Source organism: Eriocheir sinensis, chromosome 24, assembly GCF_024679095.1.
Source record: "Eriocheir sinensis breed Jianghai 21 chromosome 24, ASM2467909v1, whole genome shotgun sequence".
In the NCBI taxonomy this organism is placed as follows: Eukaryota; Metazoa; Arthropoda; class Malacostraca; order Decapoda; family Varunidae; genus Eriocheir; species Eriocheir sinensis.
In genome coordinates this window covers 2125166-2151756 of record NC_066532.1, presented here as the reverse complement: position 1 = coordinate 2151756, position 26591 = coordinate 2125166, and the positions used below count along the sequence as shown (strand labels likewise).

General features: G+C 41.6%; 2 protein-coding genes across 2 annotated transcripts; one reads left to right on the top strand and one right to left on the bottom strand.

Annotated features, from left to right (window-relative positions):
- The first annotated feature begins 1579 nt into the window (after window positions 1–1579).
- On the top strand, window positions 1580–10794 carry LOC127002728 (phosphate carrier protein, mitochondrial-like). The gene is made up of 6 exons (XM_050868814.1): window positions 1580–1730; window positions 6581–6708; window positions 7332–7498; window positions 8118–8354; window positions 9101–9467; window positions 10333–10794. The coding sequence occupies exons 2-6, from the start codon at window positions 6588–6590 to the stop codon at window positions 10494–10496; spliced, it is 1056 nt and encodes a 351-aa protein (XP_050724771.1). The 5' UTR covers window positions 1580–1730; window positions 6581–6587; the 3' UTR covers window positions 10497–10794.
- Window positions 10795–10830: 36 nt separating this feature from the next.
- LOC127002727 (uncharacterized) lies at window positions 10831–25783 on the bottom strand. Its single transcript, XM_050868813.1, has 9 exons — window positions 25659–25783; window positions 23766–23898; window positions 23287–23389; window positions 22053–22306; window positions 21443–21543; window positions 20583–20710; window positions 17001–20120; window positions 13569–13637; window positions 10831–11846 (listed from the first exon to the last, which is right to left on the bottom strand). Exons 1-9 carry the CDS (start codon window positions 25734–25736, stop codon window positions 11819–11821), a joined length of 4014 nt encoding a protein of 1337 aa, XP_050724770.1. The 5' UTR covers window positions 25737–25783; the 3' UTR covers window positions 10831–11818.
- Window positions 25784–26591: the final 808 nt, after the last annotated feature.

The window sequence follows — 26591 nt, the reverse complement described above, 5'->3', positions numbered from 1 at the left end:
ACCAAGGGCGCAGAGCTTCAACGCAAGACTCGCCGAAACACTGGCGGATGAGAAACAGCAGCCAAGAAGCGGTGTGGTCGCCTGGATGAGATGCAGGCTGTCCTTCTCCCTCCTGAGGTCAGCCTTGGTCTGCCTGAGAGGAACTGGGTCACCTGCACCCAAAACAACCCGCATTGCCGACCTGGACTTTGAGGCGACGGTGGTTGATAGTCGTATCAACCACAAGCTCTGTTAGCTTAAGAATAATAGGTTTAGTAAGGTTTGTAACACTAAATAAAGATGGTTGTCGGCCACAGTCATTGGCGGGGTGGGGCCAATGAATTGCTTTGTGAAAGGATATGAGAAAAGATACCGCTCACAACGCAACTCTAATAGATGGAGGCCCGTTTAAACGAAAAAAAAGTAGTAGTAGTAGTAGTAGTAGTAGTAGTAGAAATAGTAGTATAATCTATAGTAGTAGTAGAAATAGTATAGTAGGCCGTAAGTAGTAGTAGTAGTAGTAGTAGTAGTAGTAGTAGTAGTAGTAGTAGTAGAAATAGTAGTATATAGTAGTAGTAGAAATAGTAGTAGGCCGTAAGTAGTAGTAGTAGTAGTAGTAGTAGTAGTAGTAGTAATAGAAATAGTAACATAGTAGTAGTAGAAATAATATAGTAGGCCGTAAGTAGTAGTAGTAGTAGTAGTAGTAGTAGAAATAATAGTATAGTAGTAGTAGTAGAAATAGTAGTAGGCCGTATAAGTAGTACGTAGTAGTAGTATAACCAGTAGCATATAGTAGTAGTAGAAATAGTATAGTAGGCTGTAAGTAGTAGTAGTAGTAGTAGTAGTAGTAGTAGTAGTAGAAATAGTAGTAGGCCGTATAAGTAGTAGTAGTAGTAGTAGTAGAGGTAGGTGGTAGTAGTAAGGCTGACGTATATACAGGTATAGTGTAGGTCTAAGGAGCTTTAATGAAAGTAGACACAGCTGGACTTTCACTTGTCTACTCTGCCTTCTATCTTCTCAAGGCCACGGGGTAGATGCCATTTAAATACCCTTATCAAATACCCTTCTTTTACGCCTTAGCACGCCTTCCACACCCCTAATGATAGCTAGGAATGTTTAGTTATTATTTTCTTATAGTTTATTGACCCTATGCATGCTGTGTTCACGTGGGTTTGCGCAAAAACGCCATAATTTGTTACTCGAGTGATTGCATAACTATTCCTTGTACCCGGTGTATTGCGTAATCCCTGAGGTCAAATGAGGTGTTAATAAATAGTTTAAAGTGGGCTAATAAATACTAAATGGGAATGAATATTGTTTTTTAGGTATTTTAATGTGTGTTACGTATGATGAATTATTTTGTAGAGTAGCTGAAAAATGAATATCTGTGTAAATCTATGTAACTTGAGGTGTTAATGTAGATTCTAAAGTGGGTTAATAAATACTAAATGGTTGAATATATCGATTTTTTAGGTGCTTTATGCTGTTTTTTGTATTAGAAATAATTTTGCGAGGCATTTAAAATAAGTCAAAATTTCAAGAGATCAGCTGAGACGTAAAGGAATAATTCAAAGTGGGTTAATAAATACGAAATAGAGAATGTTGTTGTTTTTTAGGTGTTTTATCTTGTGTTTTATATTGTAAAGGATTTTTGGGGGTATCTGAAATAAGCTCAAAATTTTCGGGTCAGCAGGTGGTCAAGCGAGCGTCTGCAGCAGTTGGTCTAGCGAAGGGGCAACGCCATCTTAATCGTGAGTCCCGTAATTTTAGTCTTTTTCAGGGTGATCAACGGCTCCCAGACACTCGTAGCTTCACCAAAACATTCATAAAGGTTAATACTACAAGTGTGAAGGGGGAGTTTTGTATTTAATTTGCGGGTAAGGCGGGAAATAAGGTGTTTTAAGGAGGCCGCCGGTGTGAGGGCGAGAGGGTCGGTGCCAAGCAGACGAAGTTGGATTTTTGTTTTTGTTTTCTTGTTTTTCTTTTGTTCTGTGTTTGTTTGTTAGTGTTTGTGGCTCCTAGTTTGTTCTTGGGTTTCTTGTTTATTCTGTCTTTTTTCTTCACTTCTCTCATTTCGTTCTTTCTCGATTTTACTCTTCCTTTGCTTGCTTTGGGTGTTTTTTTTCTTTTTTTGTTTTCTTGTTTTTCTTTTGTTCTGTTTGTTTGTTGGTGTTTGTGGGAGTTTGTTTGTTCTTGGGTTTCTTGTTTATTCTGTCTTTTTTCTCCACTTCTCTCCTTTCGTTCTTTCTCTATTTTACCTACTTTTTGCTTACTTTTTTTTCTTTTTTTGTTTTCATGTTTTTCTTTTGTTTTGTTTGTTTGTTGGTATTTGTAGGAGTTTGTTTGTTCTTGGGTTTTTGTTTTACTTTATTTTTTCTCGTTTTCTTCCTTCCCTTCTCTTTTTTTGTTCTACCAGTATTGTTTTCTTTTTTTCTTATTTTTTTTCTCTTGTTTCTCTTTTTCTGTGTTTATTTGTTGGTGCTTGTGGCTGTTAGTTTGTCCTTGAGGTTGTTGTTTTATTGTTCAGCTCTTGTTATTCCTCCCGGTGTGATGTAATTCAGGGTGAAGAGGTGTGGCCTTGTTCCTTGAAACATCAGTACTCTCAAACATCTCGATCTTGAAAATAATGCGCGGGGGATCGGTGTGCATCATGACACGCCCTGATGCACAGTCAGTGTTCGTGCTGCCTCTTGTGTAGGTTTGTTTAATTAATGCGGCACAGAGCCGGGCACCATCCCGCCAGGAGAGTTATCAGTTTAAAGACCACCTTGCCTTATCAAATTACCTGGTTTAGGTAATTTATCTCTGTGACGTTAAGCCTGTCTGTCTGGGGTTTAACATTATCTCTGTGTGACTTTTGCCCTGCCTGTGTGGAATTTCAACTGGGCCTATAGTTGAGACTGCCAAGAATAAAATTTTCACAGCCCTAAGCAGTATTTTAGAAAAAAATAATTATTTTTTAATAAACTACAATCACAAGCAGTTAGCATACAGCTTACCCAGCTGTTCATTCTCCCTTTTGGGTTGCTGGATAAATGTGTGTGCACCTGGGGAAGGTACACTGTGGCAACCTGGATGGACACAAAACAGGTCGCACCTGCCTTGTTTCCCGGGGCAATGGTTCAGGAGACAAAGAGAGAGGTTAGCACTGTGGCAATGCGCATCTATACCTAGTGTATGACCTGACTTTCATTAACTCTACTATTTACAATTAACCCTCTCGCGCACCGTAAGTTTGCAATATGTTTATTCCACTCACCATGCATTTCTCAGGCCCGAGCGGCCTTTTGTTGTTGTTGCTATTGTTTTACAACAACGCAATTATTGTATGTACCTTTTGATCTATTTCTACTGCAGTGTAAAAAGAAGTATGGGTTTTTATTTTCATATAGACAATGGTCACACTCTGACCATTTTTTGTGTTTACTTCATTCCTATTTGCTTTTTTTATGTAGGTATTAATTTTATTTACTTTTTTGGGGATGATGTATCCACATGAAAAAAAGTCATGAAGATTCTTCATTAAACAGGGAGGAAAAGCATGGTGATGAAAACTGGTGACGAAACGGTTTGGTGACGAAATGGGTAGCCTGTACCCCATTGTGATGCTGTGCAGGTTTTGTTGTTCATCCTGAGACAACACAGTGCAGGTCACAGAAATTTTCACAATAGATTCACTTCAGTGCTTTTGTACCCATTTCTTAGTTAAAGACCACTTTGAAAAGCATTGTAGTACTTTAGTCAGAAATCAAAAGCCGGTTAAGATTCATTTCAGGACCGTAAAAAAAATCCTTGAATTGGATTTTCAAAGCGTTTCCATGACTGTTGAAGGTTTGTAGAAAAGATATATGAAGAGATACTGATGTTTCATAAAGTAAAATATGAGACACTGGCACGGACCTAAAACGAATCTTTACCCAAAAGCCTGTCTCTACAATTGGCTGCTCAAGTATGCAAAACAAAGCCTCAGGGTTGGCTCACCTTGATGTTTCTGTTGAATATTACCTTTTGTAATGACTGTTCTTGTAGTTTATCCTCACCTAACCTGATGTATAGGATTTTAAGTTAACATCACTCAAAGCTATACTGCCTTTCTTTTCATTGCCAGTATTTCAAGTAACTAAACTAAGCACCAAATCTAACTCCCTTTTAACCTGGTATTGTGAGGCTGCTAGGTTGACATTACTTAAATTTGGATTTTGTTATCTATCAGCACATTTGCTACTCTAAATAATAATAATAACGTAAATGAACCCTAACCTGAGTTTTCACCAAGAACAAGTACATCATTTATACTCTTTCCCTTCTTATATCATGCAGCCACTTCTCTTATTCTTTTGTTTCCCTTTTTGCTCCTATAAATACCAAAAAGTCTCCCAATTTCTTTGTTTTCCATCTTTTTTTCTTCTTTTTATTCACTAAAATAAAAAGGCTAGACGTTCCCCCAGCCCTTGCTACCTTGTCCCACGCTACATAAAGACAGAAATAAACTCCAAAAAAAAGAAGAAAAAAAAGAATAGGAAGAAAAAGAAAAGGATAATGGGAAGAAAGAAAAACGAAGAATAATGGAAAACGGGAAGAGAAACTAAGAAAACGGATTAAGGCTACACGGAGATAGTTGATTGGAGGACGAAGTGTACTTGCTTTTCTATCGTTAAACCTACACTCCAGAGATCTCCTGCCCTTTCTATGCTGCATTCTAACACAGTCTTGAGATATATTTTAAGAACTAGTAATTCATCCTTTGCAACAAACCCCTCATATATAAAAAACAAGTAACCTATTCTCTCTAACAAAACCTTCACATATTTTAAGTTCTAATGAATAAAACTTGGCTGCCTGACGTCCCACATCAATTATACCACTTTAATGACCTCACTAAATTACTCAGTCTAGCAACTCGAGCTTAATCACCTTGCCCTAGTATAACATAACGAGGCTGCCTGCCCCTCCACCTTATTACCTTTACTTTTTATCTGGCTGGTGGTGGCTGCCAAGTCCTCTGATAGTCCACCTTGGCAAGTATAGGGAGAAGGGGGGAGGGTTATTGGGGACAGGGGGAGGCTTTATCAGGAGACCCTTTTTATCAAGAGTATTGGGGTCATTTAGAGGCATGGAAGAAAGGTTTCTAGTAATGTTTAGATTATGGTGGTGGTCAGATATAAACTTGTCAGTATTAGATAGGTTTTGTTAATGTGGAAAGTTGGACACAGATTGGTATTTTAAGACACTTTGGCTTCTCATATCAACTATTTCTAAAGGTCAAAGAGGGGATCAATTGGGTCCTAATGAGTGTTTCTTTAGGTTCATGCTACTGAAGAAAGGCTAAATTACCACCAGGGTCATAAAGCTACTACTGGAAATGCCCTTAACTCATACAAAAGCCTTGGCAAATATGTGAACTTGGGCAACGAAATGTTTTAAAATACAACCCATGACCTAATTATTGCTGTGATTTTTATAAGCTTTTGAGTAATATGGAGCAGAATTGGAAAGCTTCGTTTTATAAGCCATCTGTCTTTTACCCGTCCGCTGCAGTTGTCACGGATTTGGCTTTCACTGGTAGCCTGGTAACATACACTCCCAGGTCTTTCTCTGCCTATGTGGTGGATAGTGGAGTGTTTCCCATGTGGTATTGGTATGCATGACTTTACATTTTTCTTCACTGAATTGTAGGAGCCACTTTTTTTGTTCCACTCCTGTAGCTTGATGTCTTCTTGTAGGAAATTTGCAGTTAAGGGGTTGACATCAGACAGAGATGGAGAACATTGGGAAAGGCTTTTGTCCTGCAGTGAACTAGAAAGGGTTGAAGATGATGATGAAAGTTATATAAGTAATTAATCAAAACCAAATCTCCTGAATCATTTCATTGACCTCTTGTAGTGTCTTACTGAGTACTCTATTTTTAGGGGTCCCAACAGACAAGGGGGCCCAAAGGGGTTGCTTCTTCTACTTGTACCTTGAACAGATCTGGTCAGCACCACAAGAAAGGAGCATGTCAAAGAAGCACTTGTTGTTCCAAGCTGCTCCTCAGAACATTCAAGTAGTAGTAACTGATTCAATGACCAATTCTTCCTTATCCTTTTACACACCCAAAACAGTTAGTGACAGATTCCTTGAGTAATTCTTTATCCTTTTACACACACTATGCGTTCATTTAGCGATGGATTCCTTGAGTGATCCTTTATCCTTTTACACACACTTAACACACTAAGCATTCAATTAGTGATGAATTTCTTGACTAATTCTTCCTCATCCTTCCCTAGACTTACGTTCAAGTAGTGAGTGATTCTTGACGAGTTCTTCCTTATCCTTCTATAGATAACACGATGAAGTAGTGACTTATTCCTCGACTAACTCTTCCTTGTCCTGCCACAGAGAGAAAACGGTTAAGGAGTAACTGATTACCTTGACTAATTCATTCTCGTTCTCCCACACGGATGATGTTCATGTAGCGACAGTTTCCTTGACCAATTCTTCCTTGTCCTCCTTCACAGACTAGCGATTGATTCCTTGACTAATTCTTTCTTGTCCTCCCTCACAGACACAATGTTCAAATAGTGACAGATCTCATTACTAATTCTCCCTTTTCCTACCACAGATACACAATGTTCAGTGGATTGTGGGAAGCTGCCAAGAACTCCCCCTTCCAGCGTGTGGGGGAGGCGCACTGCGATGCCCCTCAGAAACAACTGGTCGCTGGCCGCACCATCTCCGCTGCCAACGCCGGTAAGGAGGAGGAGGAAGAGGGAAAGGCAAACAGAGGGTGACAATAGACTGATAGGTGGACAGACAGAGACAGGCTGACAGACACACACAAGAAGATAGACTAACAGACAAGATGCAGACAAACAGACAGGCAGGCAGTTAACATAGACAAATAGGTAGGAAGGGAGGTAGTCAGATTGGGGCAGACAGACAGACAGCCAAATAGGATTGATGAATAAGACCAAATATGAGTTTATTTTTTCAGTTTTATTCTGAAATGTGTCAATGCATTGATGAAGGCAGTAGGTAAAGGGAAGCTTCAAGAAATTTACTTCATGACAGTATTTTTATTTATTTGACATTCAGTATAGTTTGTTATGTCTTGTCATATTCTTAAGAAAAGGTATATGAACTTAACAGCACTTCAAATACAGACAGATTGAAGCATAACTATTTTGAAGAATCTTGCTATGCTGTATTCTGTATATTTGCTAAATAATATTGTTTAACACATGGGTAAAGGGAAACCTACTCCTGAGAATATTGCCATGTTGTATGCTGTACACTAGCCACAATCTTGAGCAGCTGTAAGAATGAAGAGCTACCCTTGAGAGGCCTGACATGTATCCTTCCCTTGCCTACAGAGCAGAACAGCTGTGAGTATGGCTCCTTGAAGTACTACGCCCTGTGTGGCTTTGGTGGTCTGCTCAGCTGTGGCGTCACCCACACCGCCGTGGTGCCGCTCGACTTGGTCAAGTGCAGGATTCAGGTCGACCCAGACAAGTACAAAGGAATCGTCAATGGCTTCAAGGTTGGCGGTGCATTGTTTGTTGAAAATTAGATGTTTTAGTGTTTAAGGTTATGATGAAGATAAACAGATACTCAGTCATTATTTAACCCGGTGGCAGCCACGGGCCAGATTTGTGGCTTTTCCGCGTACCAGTGATGGGCCAAATTCTTGCTTTGACATGAACCCCCAAAATAGAGGATACATAAACTGATCACAAATGTGTTGATACATATAATGGTTTGCGTGAATGATGATTTTTCTCATAAATTTGCTTAGAGGAGCCTTCAACCCGGTAGCAGCGACGGGCCAAATTTTTGCCTTGACATAAAACCCCCCAAAATAGAGGATGCATAAACTGATCACAAATGCGTTGATATATATTATACAATGATTTGTGTGAGTGAGGATTTTTTCTCATTAATTTGCTCAGAAGGGCCTTAGAAACATGATCCCCGCAGCTACCGGGTTAAGTCTAGGTAACTGTAATGAGAGACTTTCTATAACTTACTTTCCCTATGCTTCAAATCTTCTCAGTCATGATAAGAATGAAAGGGGAAGACATACTCAGAGCTTCTTTTTTCTTTCTTTATTTTATTGTCATTGTGAAGGGTCTGAATACACCTGATGCATTTTTTCACAGGTGTCGGTGCGGGAGGAAGGCTTCCGCAGCTTGGCCAAGGGCTGGGCGCCAACATGCATCGGCTACTCCATGCAGGGAGTTTGCAAGTTTGGTTTCTATGAAGTGTTCAAGATATTGTACAGCAACATGATCGGGGAGGAAAACTCCTACCTGTACCGCACTTCCCTGTACCTCGCCGCCTCAGCCTCGGCAGAGTTCTTTGCCGACATCGCACTGTCCCCCATGGAGGCTGTCAAGGTAAGGCCAGCGCCATGGAGCAGGAGTGTGTGGCTGCCACCATCACAGTCGGCATGTTATTACTAAAAAAGAGCTGTGCGACGTTCAGATTGATGCTGACACAAGTGTTTTTTCGTGTAACAACATGGCGCCTTTGATGGTGGTCGTCAATCTCTCCTATATTATCGCTCTGGGAGACCACCACCTCGAACTAACTAACCATGACCAGAACTAGATGGTAACAGCCCCAGGAAATTAGTCTCCATTGTGGTTCAAACCAGCCAGTGCTGCGAGTAAGTAGTCTGTTGCTGGTAAGACTGTCTGGGGTTTAATCAGAGGTATGAAGTCCATTATTTTAAGGTGACTGTGGAGTTAATTCACATGTTGATGCCACTGCCCATGGTGGTTGTTTTAAAGTCTATGAATCCTTCCATTACTCTTGACTCATTCCTCATTTGTGCCATATGCAATACCACACACACTAATGAAATGTTGGGTTCTGTCAAGGTATATTAGTGGGAACTTTGTGGACATGTAACACTTATATCATGTACAAAGGTAAACAGTAGTAAAGTCTTGGTGTGTTTTGATGGTATGGCTGTGGTGAGATAAAGAAGAATGGTGTAAAGTAATAGATAGATGATATGATGCATCAGGGCCTATAGATCAAGATGTAAAGAAAGATTTTATGCAGTGTAGAAGTTTTCATCAGCAACAAGGCTTCCTGCAGCTGTTCTCTGTACCCACACCACTCACTGTGTTGACAGGTGCGTATCCAGACCCAGCCCGGCTTTGCGTCCACCCTGCGTGCCGCTGCCCCCATCATCTACAACCAGGAGGGTCTGTGGGGCTTCTACAAGGGTGTCGTGCCCCTCTGGTGCAGACAGATCCCCTACACCATGATGAAGTTCGCCTGCTTTGAGCGCACCGTGGAGGCACTGTACCAGTACGTGGTGCCTAAGCCCAGGGACCAGTGCACCAAGTCAGAGCAGCTGGTGGTGACCTTCGCCGCCGGTTACATCGCTGGTGTGTTCTGTGCCATCGTGTCCCATCCTGCCGACACCATTGTGTCCAAGCTGAACCAGGACAAGGGCTCCACCGCAGTCGGAGTTGCCAAGAAGCTCGGCATGGCAGGTAAGGAACACGGCTATCTACCCCTTTCTCAATATGGACTCTACAGAAGAAAGATGGAAAATAATAATATAGTCTTAATTTACCATTGGTTTGAAGGGACTAAATGAAAGGCTAAGTAACAGATACACAAGGTCATTGTATTTATCCCTTGGTCCTTGGCTGGCATGCAGTTATGAATAGGCATGTACAGTTCAAGACTCTGCAGCCCATTTCTGCTTTGCAAATCTCGTCGTCTGTCCCGGTACATCATTTCCTCATCTTTCATTCTCCTACCTAATGAGACTTGCCACACACAAAGGGCCTACTGAGACTGAACTTGGAGCAATCTGACCTTTATTTTTGTCTATGTTTAGTAAAATTTCACTCCAGTAAATGCATTGAACTTGCTGTAGGCCATTAACTTCAGTGGGCTCCTTAGCTCCTAGCCAAGTAAGTAAGGGCGCTGCTGGTTGGGTGTTGGCGGGCGGGTTGCCTGATGTCTCTACACGCTTGGACAGGTTCAGAAAATATTCTTTACATCATTGGATTATGCCGTAATTGTACAACTATATCACTATTTTCAAGGCTCAATAGTAAATTAATTAGGGTGAGCAGGGTTTTTTTAAACAGCAGGTTGCCAGAGCACAATAATGCACATCCCAGACTCAAGCGCTGCAAATGTAGTAGTCAGCATTTTTTGCCATGCCTAACAATGACTGAATACATCTGCCAGGTCAACACTACCAGTTAGGTTAATGTGACTGGTGGTTGTATGGGCAACATTTCTTAACCTTGTCCTTTATCAGCTTCTCTTAATTTTATCTCATCACGTGGTCCTCTCAGTTTCTCTTACTAAGCTAACATTTCTTTACATCTACCCCACCAGGACTATGGAAGGGCCTGTTCCCGCGTATCATCATGATCGGAACCTTGACCGCCCTGCAATGGTTCATCTACGACGCCGTGAAAGTGACCCTTGGCCTGCCCCGCCCTCCACCCCCCTCCATGCCAGAGTCCCTCAGGCTCAAGCTGGAAGCCAAACAAGCCTAGACCACACCCTGAACCATTCCAGGTTGAAGCCATTCATTATTTATTCTTTGGACGAGGAAGTGGACAGGTGACATGAACCCCGAACATCAAATTTTGTAAAAGTCAACATTGGGGTTTATGGAGCTTTCTGTTTTTGAGGACCTAGCTGTTGTACAATATCTAAGTATTTCTTGTATATACAAAGTGAATAATTTTTGGTTTTTAGCCAACCCAAACATTATTTTCTTCCTGTACTTGTCTGTTTAATTGTGACTCCTGTACATAAGATAAAGTTGTATAATAAACAAAATTAAACTAGTTTGCCTTTGTTGATTATTAGTCAATTTTTTGTAAGAATGAGATCCAAAATACTCCTTAAGGTCATAATCATATTCCTATTTTTTACCACCCACAACAAAACAAGAAAGCTGCAACAGCCAAAACATAGAGTTGCCAGCACAAAACAACATATCCATTCGCTGGTACAAGAACAAAACAACTGTGCACCTCCTGAGTTCACAGCATGAAGTGACATGTAAATAAGAACTCGCAAGATATTTGAGCAATAAAACACTGAACTGATATTGTGGCTAACATTAATTCCATATCCATCCACTAATTGTTAAAGAAATGCTGTTTTGTGCGGCCCTGAGCAGGGAACAATCAATTTTAACTAAACGAGTGAGAAACTCAAAATTCAAGAGACCCAGATGCATGACCTGACCCAATTTTAAACTAAACATTTTCAACCATAAAAGAATGATGAAACTCAAAATTCAAAACATCCAGATACAAGGCCTGACCCAATTTCAAACTGATAAACCAATGCAATCACAGTAAATTCTAAAATATAAATTATAGAACTAATGCAGGATTCTTTGAAGGGAGGCAGCTGTGAAGGGAGCCAAGTGCTGAAGTTATACATACTGTGCTGTGATGTTATCATTCAATAATGATTCCGTTTGGTACCTCATGATTCTAAAGCCCATATTTTTAAACATTTCAGCACCTCTGTTTGCCTGTTTGAAAAGCCTCTCATAGAAGTTGGTGGGCTTTACGTGGACTGTTTTGTGATCCTAGTGAGAGTTTTACATGACTTGCATCTTGAAACAGGAAAAAAAAAACATGAAAACCCAGTTAGTCTTCTCTGTGGCCTTGGTTAAGTCACTGTGGGAGCCCAAAACGTTTAAAAATAAGGACCTAAGTGATAAGTAAAGGTGTAGGTGCTAGTCCATGCTACATGCTGCCCTTGTTAGTACACTTTCCAGGACTAAAATAAAAGTAACTGCTACCTGAACATTCCTGCCTTGTCTCCGTGAATGGTGACTTGTACTGCGTAGCGTTCACTCCAAGATTAGGAAGTCGTCCTTGCTTGTATTGGGAAAAAGAAGGAAAGATTAGTGCAAGGAATCACATTAGCATCACACAACAAGAAAGTACAGTCTGACCTCATTCCCCACAGAAAAGAAAGTTATGTTCATGTTAACTTTGAAAATACGCTTCAATCATGCCAGCTCAACCAAGAGGAACAAAGAAGATTTAAAGAGTCCATCATCCACCAAAGAAATTCAACCTTTCCCATAAAAGACTACTGCAAGATGACCTTTCCCAGCATCCTATAATATATGACATCACAGCATCCACGAATCACATACAGCCTGAGATACAGAAGGGGTGTGACATGCTTGTGGATTGGCCAATGGTAAATACTTAATGGGAATGGGGGGAGGGGCTTCATTGCTGGATTGGCCAATGGTAAACACTTAATGGGCAAAGGGGGAGGGGCTTCACTGCTGGATTGGCCAATGGGAAACACTTAATGGGCAAAGGGGGAGGGGCTTCAATGCTGGATTGGCCAATGGTAAACACTTAATGGGTAAAGGGGAGGGCTTCACTGCTGGACTGGCCAATGTCAAACACTGAATGGGAAATGGGGGAGGGGCTTCAGTGCTGGATTGGCCAATGGTAAACACTTAATGGGTAAAGGGGGAGGGGCTTCACTGCTGGATTGGCCAATGGTAAACACTTAATGGGAAAAGGGGGAGGGGCTTCATTGCTGGATTGGCCAATGGTAAACACTTAATGGGTAAAGGGGGAGGGGCTTCACTGCTGGATTGGCCAATGGTAAACACTTAATGGGAAAGGGGGCTTCACTGCTGGATTGGCCAATGGTAAACACTTAATGGGAAAAGGGAGGGCTTCATTGCTGGATTGGCCAATGGTAAACACTTAATGGGAAAAGGGAGGGCTTCATTGCTGGATTGGCCAATGGTAAACACTTAATGGGAAAAGGGGGAGGGGGTTCATTGCTGGATTGGCCAATGGTAAACACTTAATGGGAAAAGGGGGAGGGGCTTCATTGCTGGATTGGCCAATGGTAAACACTTAAATGGGTAAAGGGGGAGGGGGTTCATTGCTGGATTGGCCAATGGTAAACACTTAATGGGAAAAGGGGGAGGGGGTTCATTGCTGGATTGGCCAATGGTAAACACTTAATGGGAAAAGGGGGAGGGGGTTCATTGCTGGATTGGCCAATGGTAAACACTTAATGGGAAAAGGGGGAGGGGCTTCACTGCTGGATTTGCCAATGGTAAACACTTAAAAGGTTAAAGGGGGAGGGGGTTCATTGCTGGATTGGCCAATGGTAAACACTTAATGGGAAAAGGGGGAGGGGGTTCATTGCTGGATTGGCCAATGGTAAACACTTAAATGGGTAAAGGGGGAGGGGCTTCACTGCTAAATTAACATGGGTAGACTAAACTTCATGAAGCCTCAACTATTAGGAGTGTTAAAACATGCTCTACTGTCAATTTAGGTAAGGTGTAGAATTCATTAAGTGGTATTTAACATGAGCCTTTTTTTTTATACTTTCTTTTTGTGCCCTTGAGTGGCTTCCTTTGTTGTAAAAAAAAAAAAAATAAAAAAATAAAAAAATAATAATAATAATAAGTTTGTATCATCCTCTTCTTACAATACTGACATCCATTATCTGTTACTTCCATTACTAACGTCTACTATCCATATCAATCATGCGCTCCACTGCAGGCACACCCTATCCGACAAATATGCGTAAATTACATCAACAAAACTTACCTGAATGGGGAGAAAGGAGGAGAGTATGGAAGCACAGTCGCATCCAACTTAGTCCCGTCAGTGAATTCCCTGAAAAAGATGAACATAACACTGATACAGGAGCACAGAGACATCTAACTTTTCATCACTATAATCCCTGAGAATGATAAACACAATACTCCTTTTAACAGACAGTCTTGAGATCCCAGAGAGAGAGGACATGAGGATATTGGGATGAGCAAAGAACAGGTAGATAGCTAAACACAATTGACTGGTTTTAAAATGGTTAGACAGTATTGAGATTCCAGAGAGAGAGAGGACATGAAGAGATTGGGGTGTGCAAAAAACAAGTACAAAAAGCTAAACACAATTGACTGGTTTTAAAATGGTTAGACAGTATTGAGATCCCAGAGAGAGAGAGAGGACATGAAGAGATATTGGGATGTGCAAAGACCAAGTATAAAGCTAAACACAAATGACTGGTTTTAAAATGATTAGACAGTATTGAGATCCCAGAGAGAGAGAGAGAGGACATGAAGAGATATTGGGATGTGCAAAGAACAGGTAGATAGCTAAACACAATTGACTGGTTTTAAAATGGTTAGACAGTATTGAGATTCCAGAGAGAGAGAGAGAGAGAGAGAGAGAGAGAGAGAGAGGACATGAAGAGATATTGGGATGTGCAAAGACCAAGTATAAAGCTAAACACAATTGACTGGTTTTAAAATGGTTAGACAGTATTGAGATCCCAGAGAGAGAGAGAGAGAGAGAGGACATGAAGAGATATTGGGATGTGCAAAGACCAAGTATAAAGCTAAACACAAATGACTGGTTTTAAAATGATTAGACAGTATTGAGATCCCAGAGAGAGAGAGAGAGAGAGAGGACATGAAGAGATATTGGGATGTGCAAAGACCAAGTATAAAGCTAAACACAATTGACTGGTTTTAAAATGGTTAGACAGTATTGAGATCCCAGAGAGAGAGAGTGAGAGAGAGAGGGGATGAAGAGATTGGGGTGTGCAAAGAACAAGTACGAAAAGCTAAAAACAATTGACTGGTTTTAAAATGGTTAGACAGTATTGAGATCCCAGAGAGAGAGAGAGAGAGGACATGAAGAGATTGGGGTGTGCAAAAAACAAGTACAAAAAGCTAAACACAAATGACTGGTTTTAAAATGGTTAGACAGTATTGAGATTCCAGAGAGAGAGAGAGAGAGAGGACATGAAGAGGTTGAGGTGTGCATAAAACAAGTACAGAGAGCTAAACACAATTGACTGGTTTTAAAATGATTAGACAGTATTGAGATCCCAGAGAGAGAGAGAGAGGACATGAAGAGGTTGAGGTGTGCATAAAACAAGTACAGAGAGCTAAACACAATTGACTGGTTTTAAAATGGTTAGACAGTATTGAGATCCCAGAGAGAGAGAGTGAGAGAGAGGGGATGAAGAGATTGGGGTGTGCAAAGAACAAGTACGAAAAGCTAAACACAATTGACTGGTTTTAAAATGGTTAGACAGTATTGAGATCCCAGAGAGAGAGAGAGAGAGAGGACATGAAGAGATATTGGGATGTGCAAAGACCAAGTATAAAGCTAAACACAATTGACTGGTTTTAAAATGGTTAGACAGTATTGAGATCCCAGAGAGAGAGAGAGAGAGGACATGAAGACATTGGGGTGTGCAAAAAACAAGTACAAAAAGCTAAACACAAATGACTGGTTTTAAAATGGTTAGACAGTATTGAGATCCCAGAGAGAGAGAGAGAGGACATGAAAAGGTTGAGGTGTGCATAAAACAAGTACAGAGAGCTAAACACAATTGACTGGTTATAAAATGGTTAGACAGTATTGAGATCCCAGAGAGAGAGAGAGGACATGAAGAGATACTGGGATGTGCAAAGACCAAGTACAGATAGCTAAACACAATTGACTGGTTTTAAAATGGTTAGACAGTATTGAGATCCCAGAGAGAGAGAGGACATGAAGAGGTTGAGGTGTGCATAAAACAAGTACAGAGAGCTAAACACAACTGACTGGTTTTAAAATGGTTAGACAGTATTGAGATCCCAGAGAGAGAGAGTGAGAGAGAGGGGATGAAGAGATTGGGGTGTGCAAAGAACAAGTACAAAAAGCTAAACACAAATGACTGGTTTTAAAATGGTTAGACAGTATTGAGATCCCAGAGAGAGAGAGAGAGAGAGAGGACATGAAGAGATATTGGGATGTGCAAAGACCAAGTATAAAGCTAAACACAATTGACTGGTTTTAAAATGGTTAGACAGTATTGAGATCCCAGAGAGAGAGAGTGAGAGAGAGAGGGGATGAAGAGATTGGGATGTGCAAAAAACAAGTACAAAAAGCTAAACACAAATGACTGGTTTTAAAATGGTTAGACAGTATTGAGATCCCAGAGAGAGAGAGAGAGAGAGAGGACATGAAGAGATATTGGGATGTGCAAAGACCAAGTATAAAGCTAAACACAAATGACTGGTTTTAAAATGGTTAGACAGTATTGAGATCCCAGAGAGAGAGAGAGAGAGAGGACATGAAGAGATATTGGGATGTGCAAAGACCAAGTATAAAGCTAAACACAAATGACTGGTTTTAAAATGATTAGACAGTATTGAGATCCCAGAGAGAGAGAGAGAGAGAGAGAGGACATGAAGAGATTGGGATGTGCAAAGACCAAGTATAAAGCTAAACACAAATGACTGGTTTTAAAATGATTAGACAGTATTGAGATCCCAGAGAGAGAGAGAGAGGACATGAAGAGGTTGAGGTGTGCAAAAAACAAGTACAGAGAGCTAAACACAATTGACTGGTTTTAAAATGGTTAGACAGTATTGAGATCCCAGAGAGAGAGAGGACATGAAGAGATATTTGGATGTGCAAAGACCAAGTACAGATAGCTAAACACAAATGACTGGTTTTAAAATGGTTAGACAGTATTGAGATCCCAGAGAGAGAGAGAGAGAGAGAGAGAGAGAGGACACAAAGAGGTTGAGGTGTGCAAAGACCAACTACGAAAAGCTAAATACAATAAATGGAGACCTTATCATCCCTACCACCAACTGAGAGAATGATACTAACTTTGCCTTTCAGAATATTTAAGACAATTAGACATGAAGAAATTGGGGTGTGCAAGGAACAAGTACAAAGAGTCAAATACATCACAACAAAGACCTTACCATCCCAACCACTAACTGAGAAGAGAACTTATGGCTTTAAAAATAATTACACAGACATAAGGGATTTGAAGTGAGGAAGGAACAGGTACAAAGTCAACCTTACCATCCCTACCATACACTAACTGAAAAAAACATTGACTACTTCCAATTCTTTTTGCTTAACGTCCTTATTTTCACTTATGAGGTTGGATGAACACTAACCCACACTAACACTAACTACCCTTGTCTTTCAATGGACCAAGCACTACACCAAACATTAACTTACTTAGCCAGGTTCCTCCTACAATGCAGAGTGCTGGGCCTCATGGTGGGCTTGTAGGGCTTCCTGGGGGCACCTCGAAGACTCAGCTTGTGTCTCTCCTTGGGCGTGACGATGGACCAGAAGGAGTTGGCTAGGGTTGATATGGGGTTGGGTTCCCTTGCTCTTGCTAACCCGGGACTGGCTGACTTCGAGGTGGTGCTGGTATTTGAGTCCTGGTGTTGGTGAGAGGTGTTGGAATAGTGATTTTGCACCTTTAAGTGGTATGAAGTGCTGGTGCTTTTCTCCGAGTCCTTAACAAGTGGTGAGTGCTGATATGAGGTGCTGGGGTGACCGTTTTGCACCTTTAAATGGTATGAAGTGCTGGTGCTTTTCTTGGAGCTACTGACAATGGTTGAGTGCTGAGAAGAGGTGCTGGGTTGACAGTTTAGCTTTTGGGGGAGGTCCGAGGTGCTGTTGCTGTTCTCCGAGTGCTGATATGAGGTGCTAGGGTGACAGTTTATCTTTTTTGGATAGTCCGCAGTGCTGTTGGTCCCTGAGTGCTGATATGAGGTACTGGGGTGACAATTTAGCTTTTTTGGATACTCTGAGGTGCTGCTGGGGTTCTTTGAGGGCTGGTGAGAGGTGCTGAGATGATGAATCAGCACCTTCCACTGGTCTAGAGAGGGATTTCCATGACTTGCCGCATTGTTCATCTTTATCAAGCCTCTCTTAACGGCAAATGGGTTCCTCTGTTCATTCTCTTCAGTAGGGGAGAAACTGTTTGGTGAGCGGTGCGAGGCTCGAAGTGGCTCATCTTTAGGGGCCGATTCCTGACTTGCTGCATTGTTCATTTTTATCAAGCCTCTCTTAACGGCAAATGGGTTCCTCTGTTCATTCTCTTCAGTAGGGGAGTGACTGTTTGGTGAGTGGTGCGAGGCTTGAAGTGGCTCATCTTTAGAGGCCGATTCCTGACTTGCTGTATTGTTCATTTTTATCAAGCCTCTCTTAACGGCAAATGGGTTCCTCTGTTCATTCTCTTCAGTAGGGGAGTGACTGTTTGGTGAGCGGTGCGAGGCTCGAAGTGGCTCATCTTTAGGGTCCGATTCCTGACTTGCTGCATTGCTCATTTTTATCAAGCCTCTCTTAATGGCAAACAGGTTCCTCTGTTCATTCTCTTCAGTAGGGGAGTGACTGTTTGGTGAGCGGTGCGAGGCTTGAAGTGGCTCATCTTTAGGGGCCGATTCCTGACTTGCTGCATTGTTCACCTTTATCAAGCCTCTCTTAACGGCAAACGGGTTCCTCTGTTCATTCTCTTCAGTAGGGGAGTGACTGTTTGGTGAGCGGTGCGAGGCTCGAAGTGGCTCATCTTTAGGGGCCAATTCCTGGACCATCAAATTTTCCCTTAATGAAAGACTTGATTCTAATTTTTCATCATGCATATCACTGCGGCTTCCATTTAGTGCCTCTTGTTCACCATCAGTTGCACGTATAACTCTGGTGTCCTTTTTCTTTATGTTTTGTCTAAATTTCCCATCATGAAAATTACTGCAGCTGCCACCGAGTTCATCATCGTGGTCGTCTTCATCGTCAGTTGTCACATACACGTCTTCAAAATCATCTTCTTCAGTGGTTGAATACGTGTCTTCTGTATCCATGTCCTCTGTGGCTGGGGATAATTTCTCATCAATCCAATTACTGCAGCTTCCATTACGAGCCTCCTGCTGTGTATCATCTCCCAGCGACTCTCCGTTATCACTCTCAGGTGCGTTTTGTATTAATTTCCTGTAATACAAATGAAAGCAGTGCCTATTAAGTGCCTGTTCTTTATCTGCTGCATGCACTCGTTGGCTACACTCCTTCAGTATGTCCAAAGGCTTTACTACAGAGAGAGAGGATGAAGGGGAATGCTCGGACTTACATACCTTCACTAATTCTCCTCTCTTGTGCAGCCTAAACTTTCTGAGACTATTTTGCTGCAGAGGCCAGGATACAGTGTTCCGTACATTGACGTCCGAACTGCCAACATCGCTACATGCATGAAATTTTTCACTGTCGGGAGAGCAGAAGTTTCCACCCTGAGCATGTGTGTCGTTCCTTATTACTTCAGATATTATGGAGCCTGATTTTACACTATTCTTTCCTTTAACTATCATTTCTTTGCTCTGTGTCTCTTGCGAGGAGCCACTATGATATGGATGCCGTTTTTCACCGTTGGGAGAGCAGAAGTTTCCTCCCTGAGCATGTGTGTCGTTCCTTATTACTTCAGATATTATGGAGCCTGATTTTACACTATTCCTTCCTTTATCTATCACTTCCTTGCTCTGAGTCTCCTGCGGGAGGCCACTGTGATATGGATGCTGTTTTTCACCACTGAGAGAGGAAATTCCACCGTGATCATGTGTTTCATCCCTTATTATTTTGGCTATCAAGGAACCGGACTTCATATTATTCTTTCCCTTATCAATAACTCCTTTATTAAGTGTCTCTTGTAAGGAGATACTGTGATATGGATGCTGTTTTTCACCACTGAGAGAGGAAATTCCACCGTGATCATGTGTTTCATCTCTTATTATTTTGGCTATCAAGGAATCGGACTTCACCTTATTCTTTCCCTTATCTTTAATTCCTTGTGTCTCTTCTGAGGAGGTACTGTGCATTGTTGAAGTGGAGGGAACAGCTGTGATGTCTATTGCTACTTCATCTGGGAGGGAATCTGATGACTGCATATCCTTCAAATCCTCATCCCTGGTTCCCACTTTGCATGTCTTGTGTGAGGAGCAGCTGTGGATCCTTGTAAGTAGTAGTGGTGGTGGTGGTGGTGGTGGTAAAGCTGAGTTAGTAGTGTTTGGTAAGTTTGGTAAGTCCGTGGCAATCTCCGGCAACTTCCCTTTCTTGTATGTACTGACCCTGACTGTGCGGACTTTGTTTTGTGGCCTGATCTGCAGACTAGCCCCACCACCACCCTCGCCCCTACCACCATCACCACCACTACCCTCTGACAATGATGAGGATGAAAACAGCGAGGCATGGTGATTGTCAGAGTCATAAGTACCGCATGGAGCCTGAGGAGGAGGACTTCCATGAGGTGCCTGTCTTCTCTTATCCATGAACAGCTGCTTCTTGCTCTTAGGTGAGTGGAGTCTTCTGTAACACATGGGAAGTTGAGGTAAGGTTTTAGTGTTTCAAGAGTTGCCATCACATCCTTGTAAACCATGAGCCTATTTCCTAGATTGAGGTGTGCAGGGTCTGTGTTACTTTGCCATTACCTTCTCAAATGAGACGTCTGGAGGAGAAGGGGCATGAGGGATACAGTCATTTATTTCAAGTTCATGCTGGGAAAGGCAGGCTCAGGCTACACGTCACAGGAAGAACAAGAAACAAGTTGCAGGGGACACGTAACTTGGTGTTTGGTGTACCGAGGGTTGATATCTCGTTCTTCCTGGGATGTGTAGTCTGCCTTTCACAGTGCAAACTACTAGAAAAAAATGGCTTTGTCCCTTATGCCCCTTCTCCTCAGGATGCCTCAAATATGCAATTCTGAGAACACTAATATTGTACTAAATATACACTAATACCTTGTTGTTAAAAGTAAGTGTATTGTCTAACCTCAGCTTCTGGTTTGGCGATAAAGCTGAGTCCGTGGTGGTGGTGGGGGTGTGGGCCGGGGGACAGCAGTGCTTCCGGCCCCTTCTTGCGCTTCCTACGCTCTTCTCCACCGCTGCCGACTCCTTCCCCTGAAAAGTTGTATTGCTGATAAATATACTCAGCAATACTTAACCTGGTAGCAGTGATGGGACAAATTTTTGACATGATATAAACTGATCACAAATGCGTTGATATATATTATGAAATGGTTTGCGTGAGTGATGATTTTTCCTAATTCTTCTCGCTTAGAGGGGCCTTTAAGAAACATGATCCCCGCAGCTACCGGGTTAAAGCAGGCAGTTTCCATGCACAGGTTAGTTAACATATTTTCTGTAGAGGACAAAAAAAGTAAAATCTTGTGACTGTGACAATTATTCCATTAACCCCAAGATGGCAGCAGTATTTGAAGAGTAGCTCCCCCCAAAATGAATGGTCTATATACAGTCACTTCCAACCTTAGGACCATAGCATAAATAGAGTTACGCTGCATAAGAGGTGTTATAACTATCACCTGTATATAGATTCTACTGCAATCTGGAAGTGTTGTTATATTTCTGCCATACAAAACTGACTGACTGAATTTTGGACTGTCTATATAAAGTTCCACTGCCGTCCATGGGTCAAAGGTTGGTAAATTCATGGGTGCTAAAAAAAAATGCATTAAATTACAATAAAGATGCCAGGAAAAGTATTCTATAAACCAACAGTAAGAGATAATAAAACTAACTAATACAATGCTCCTTAAAATCATCAAAGTGGCAAGTTTTAAGGCCTGGCACTGATACAAGGAGGAGGTGAGGATGATGTCATTTGGCACTTACCTTAGGCAGGGAGAATGACCTCTGCAAGGGAGTGGTGGTGGTGGTGGTGGTGGTGGGTGTGGACAGGCCTTGCTCAGTAACATCATCAAGCTCCATGTAAGCTGTAACATCATCATTATTATTATTATTATTGAATGTAAGTCAAGAACAAGACAAGTTGAATAATGACCCAGCACTGGAATCGAACCAATGAGTCGACGCCTTGTCTTCCTCGCCACAAAAATCCTTCCAAACACAGATTGCATATGATAAAAGAACAAAATACTAAAACAATAAAAACAACATGATAAACCCATAATCAAAATTTTCTCCAGATAAAACACACAGCTTATACATCTTTCAAAATCATCCTCCACCAAATCTAAAACAGCAATGCATATGGAGTCACTCTCTTTACATGATAACAAATGACAAATCTCTACAAATGAATCTTTAATACATCACATATATAACCACATACATTTGTAAATTCACCTTCCCTCTCCATTGAGCTATACTTACCTTTTAAACCCTCTTGTACATGTGACACCTTTAAGCAAAAATTGTCTTCATGTGTGAATTCACTGGACGCATAAGTGTATCAAGGAACATATTTTCTCTATAACCTGACCTGGAATGTGCGTCCTCCACTGCAGCAGCGCGTCGTGGTGATCGCCTCTCGGGGTTGGTGACTGGACACTGCCACCACTGCCACTGCTGCTGCTGCTGCTGCTGGAGGGAACACCAAGCAACGTCTCATCGCTGCACCGCTGCGTCCCGTCCCCCAGCGCCTGGTGCTTACACTTCCTCAGCAGACCGGTAAAGAAGTCCTCGGCCATGTCCGTCACCTTCTCCATCAGCTGGCCATTCATTTGGGGGCCATTCCTGTGATTATTATTATTATTATTATTATTATTATTACAGTATTATTATTATTATTATTATTATTATTATTATTATTATTGTTATTACTATTATCATTATTATTATTATTATTATTATTGTCATTGTGATCCATGAAAGGGCATCAAGAAAAAAAAAATATATATATATAAACTCAAACAGTCCCCCCTCAAAGAGCAGCCAAGGATATGAAAAATATGAGGCAGTAAAGTAAGGAATAAAAAGGGAGGGGGATACAAAAACAGCCACATACAATAACACCTCAGTTTACGAGTGCCTAGTTTACGAGTTTTGATTTATGAGCAAAAGAAATTCAATAAAAATGCCTTGGACTGCGAGCGGTGGCTTGGTGTACAAGCATCCTGTTTGTACAAGTAAAAAATGCAAACATGGGTTCACTTTGTTCACCACAAGATGAAAGAGGTCAGAGCGGAAAACAATGGGTATGGGGTCTCAAGCTGGTGTCACACTGGGCCTTTTCCTTCAACCGCATTGGCGGTAGGCACAACCGGCAACTCAAACTTTTCTGGGTGCGCGTAACACACGACCAAGGTGGGTTGCCTGTATCCTCACCATAAGTAAACCAGTTGTTTTGTATCCACATGGCACCGGCTGCAAAAGTAAGGGTTAGCTGTTGTGGCTCGTGCTTCTGTTTCTTAAATTATGGACTTGTTGCTACAGTTGAATGGAAGGAAGAAGCAGTTTTGGGTAAGATCAAGGCTTCAAAGACAGAAGGACAGGAGTGTTTACCCAAACCAACAACTCGCTCCCGGTTGGGTGTACGGGCAACTGCGGTTGCTTCTAGCTCCAGTGGTTGGAAGAAAACACCCAGTGTGACACAGCCTTCAGTCCGTGTTGCACGCGTGCAGAGGTAACACCTCCGTGCTTACGTACACTTATGTTTGTGGTCTAGTGTGCGAATTTCCACTAAATCAAGCTTACAGATAAATAAGCTCACTCACTCCATGTCCCCCTCCAGTGTCTGCGCCAGGCTGGTGAAGGAGGCCTGCACGTAGCTTGGGGTGAAGGTTTTAAAGTTGCTGATGTTCTCCTGGTTTTGGATGCCTGGAGGAGAGGACAGGCACATACATCAATTTCTAGAGTCTTGGCAACACAGCTACATTTTAGTACCTTTCTGTTTTTGCCTATATGTATTATATGAGGACTGAGTTAAGATCATAATGTTATGCATAATGAATGTGAATACCTTTAAATATTATTGGTGTCCGTTCCTTTATGATTGGGTTGCATTCTTTGATAAGTGATCATGAAGGAATATAATCATTTAACAAAATGAAGTGCAGTGAAGAACACAAAAAGGCCTTTTCCAAGGTTCCCTGCCTCTCTGTCTTGTGGTAGTGTACTTCACTTCTGTCTGTCTGTACGTGTGTATTCTGTGTCTGTGGCCAAGCAACAGGACTGTCAAACACAAGGGACTCACGCAGTTGGTTCACCAGGTGGAAGAGACTCTCCTGCAGCACGGCCGTCAGCTCCAGGGCGTCCTCGTACACCTTCTGACGCGTCCGGTGCTTCCTGGGCGGCGGCAGGACAGACTCAAGGAGGTTCACCGATTTCTGGGGAATAAAAGAATATAGGATCTTTTCCTGGAATATCAAAACACTTCTGGACCTAAATCTGGTTTTCCTTTTTTCACCCTGGAAAAGGGGGATGGTTGTCCCTTACTGGAAAGGAAAAAGGGACCGACAAGACTGCAACAATTACCACGGCATCACACTGCTCAGCGTGCCAGGCAAGGTGCTCACTCATCTAGCTACTAAGGTGTCAGAGACCTGAGGACCAGTAATCCACAGAGGTGTAGAGATCGAAACACGTGAGATAATAGCCAATAAAATGTGTGTGGAAACCCGTACAGGTGTGGGCAGCGGGGAGGCCCTGCAGTGTCCTGTGGCAGCCAGACCCATGACTCACCACAACTGTACCCAGGAGGCTCTTACTTAGGAGGGGGGCTTAGACACCCCCCTCGATCTTCTTTGAGTCACTAAAAGTCAAGTGAATACAAGAACCTCGAAACTGACCCCCTCAACCCCCGTGTCTCCCCCGTGTGTTGCAATGGGGCACTTTACCCTTCCCTTACGCACCATGACACAACACAGGTGAGCTCGAACCATTAACCCAACACCGAAGGCCCCATTTAACCCATACCCCTTAATTACCCGCCATTATCACCCCTAATAGTGCATAATGACCCCTGGCTCTCACCGTTACCTCCCCACACACGGTAATGAGACAGGTGAGCTCGAACCATTAACCCAACACCGAAGGCCCCATTTAACCCATACCCCTTTATTACTCACCATTATCACCCCTAATAGTGCATAATGACCCCTGGCTCTCACCGTTACCTCCCCACACACGGTAATGAGACAGGTGAGCTCGAACCATTAACCCAACACCGAAGGCCCCATTTAACCCATACCCCTTAATTACCCGCCATTATCACCCCTAATAGTGCATAATGACCCCTGGCTCTCACCGTTGCCTCCCCACACACGGTAATGAGACAGGTGAGCTCGAACCATTAACCCAACACCAAAGTACCTTATTTAACCCGTACAGCCCCTTAATTACCCGCCATTATCACCCTTAATAGTGCATAATGACCCCTGGCTCTCACCGTTACCTCCCCACACACGGTAATGAGACAGGTGAGCTCGAACCATTAACCGAACACTAAAGTACCTTATTTAACCCGTACAGCCCCTTAATTACCCGCCATTATCACCCTTAATAGTGCATAATGACCCCTGGCTCTCTTCTTCTTCTTTTCCTCACGGTAATGAGACAGGTGACATTATCGATTACCATTAACCGAACACTAAGGTACCTCATTTAACCTCTTCTTCTTAATTACCCGCCATTATCACCCTTAATAGTGCATAATGATTCTTCCTCTTCTTCTTCTTTTCCTCACACGGTAATGAGACAGGTGACAGGTGAGCTCGAACCATTAAACCCAACACTAAAGTACCTTATTTAACCCGTACAGCCCCTTAATTACACGCCATTATCATTACTATTAAAGATTGAGGTGATTCTTCCTCTTCTTCTTCTTTTTCCTCATTATTGTTAGTCATTATTATCACGGTAATGAGACAGGTGAGCTTCCATTAACTTCTAAAGTCTTCTTTTTCCTCCTTATTGTTAGTCATTATTATCATTACTATTAAAGATTGAGGTGATTCTTCTTCTTCTTCTTCTTTTTCCTCATTATTGTTACTGTCATTATTATCATTACTATTAAAGATTGAGGTGCTTCTTCCTCTTCTTCTTCTTTTTCCTCATTATTGTTAGTCATTATTACCCTGGCTCTCACCCTCAGCTTCTCCCTGTACTTGGCGTCACGGATGGAGGAGACGCCACGTTTTTTCACCCTCGCGTCTCCTTCCTGCATCTCCTTCTCGTAATGGCGGCCGCTCAGGTTCTTCTTCTTCTTCTTCTTCTTTTTCCTCATTATTGTTAGTCATTATTATCATTACTATTAAAGATTGAGGTGATTCTTCTTCTTCTTCTTCTTTTTCCTCATTATTGTTAGTCATTATTATCATTACTATTAAAGATTTAGGTGCTTCTTCTTCTTCTTTTTCCTCATTATTGTTAGTCATTATTATCATTACTATTAAAGATTGAGGTGATTCTTCTTCTTCTTCTTCTTTTTCCTCATTATTGTTAGTCATTATTATCATTACTATTAAAGATTGAGGTGATTCTTCTTCTTCTTCTTCTTTTTCCTCATTATTGTTAGTCATTATTATCATTACTATTAAAGATTGAGGTGATTCTTCCTCTTCTTCTTCTTTTTCCTCATTATTGTTAGTCATTATTATCATTACTATTAAAGATTGAGGTGCTTCTTCTTCTTCTTCTTCTTCTTTTTCCTCATTATTGTTAGTCATTATTATCATTACTATTAAAGATTGAGGTGCTTCTTCCTCTTCTTCTTCTTTTTCCTCATTATTGTTAGTCATTATTATCATTACTATTAAAGATTGAGGTGCTTCTTCTTCTTCTTCTTCTTTTTCCTCATTATTGTTAGTCATTATTATCATTACTATTAAAGATTGAGGTGATTCTTCTTCTTCTTCTTCTTTTTCCTCATTATTGTTAGTCATTATTATCATTACTATTAAAGATTGAGGTGCTTCTTCCTCTTCTTCTTCTTTTTCCTCATTATTGTGTCATTATTATCATTACTATTAAAGATTGAGGTGCTTCTTCTTCCTCCTCTTCTTCTTCTTTTTCCTCATTA

Bases quoted from the DNA above. Each gene is read 5' to 3' on its own strand.
- LOC127002727 (XM_050868813.1), bottom strand. From the start codon at position 25,736: ATGCAGGAAGGAGACGCGAGGGTGAAAAAACGTGGCGTCTCCTCCATC. The intron at 13,638-17,000 runs GTAAGTTAATGT...CATCTTTTTCAG, and splicing joins TGTAGGAGGAACCTGGCTAA to GGAATTCACTGACGGGACTA. The intron at 11,847-13,568 runs GTAAGTTTTGTT...TCCCAATACAAG, and splicing joins CCTCCTTTCTCCCCATTCAG to CAAGGACGACTTCCTAATCT.
- LOC127002728 (XM_050868814.1), top strand. From the start codon at position 6,588: ATGTTCAGTGGATTGTGGGAAGCTGCCAAGAACTCCCCCTTCCAGCGT. The intron at 7,499-8,117 runs GTTGGCGGTGCA...ATTTTTTCACAG, and splicing joins GAATCGTCAATGGCTTCAAG to GTGTCGGTGCGGGAGGAAGG. The intron at 8,355-9,100 runs GTAAGGCCAGCG...CTGTGTTGACAG, and splicing joins CCCCCATGGAGGCTGTCAAG to GTGCGTATCCAGACCCAGCC.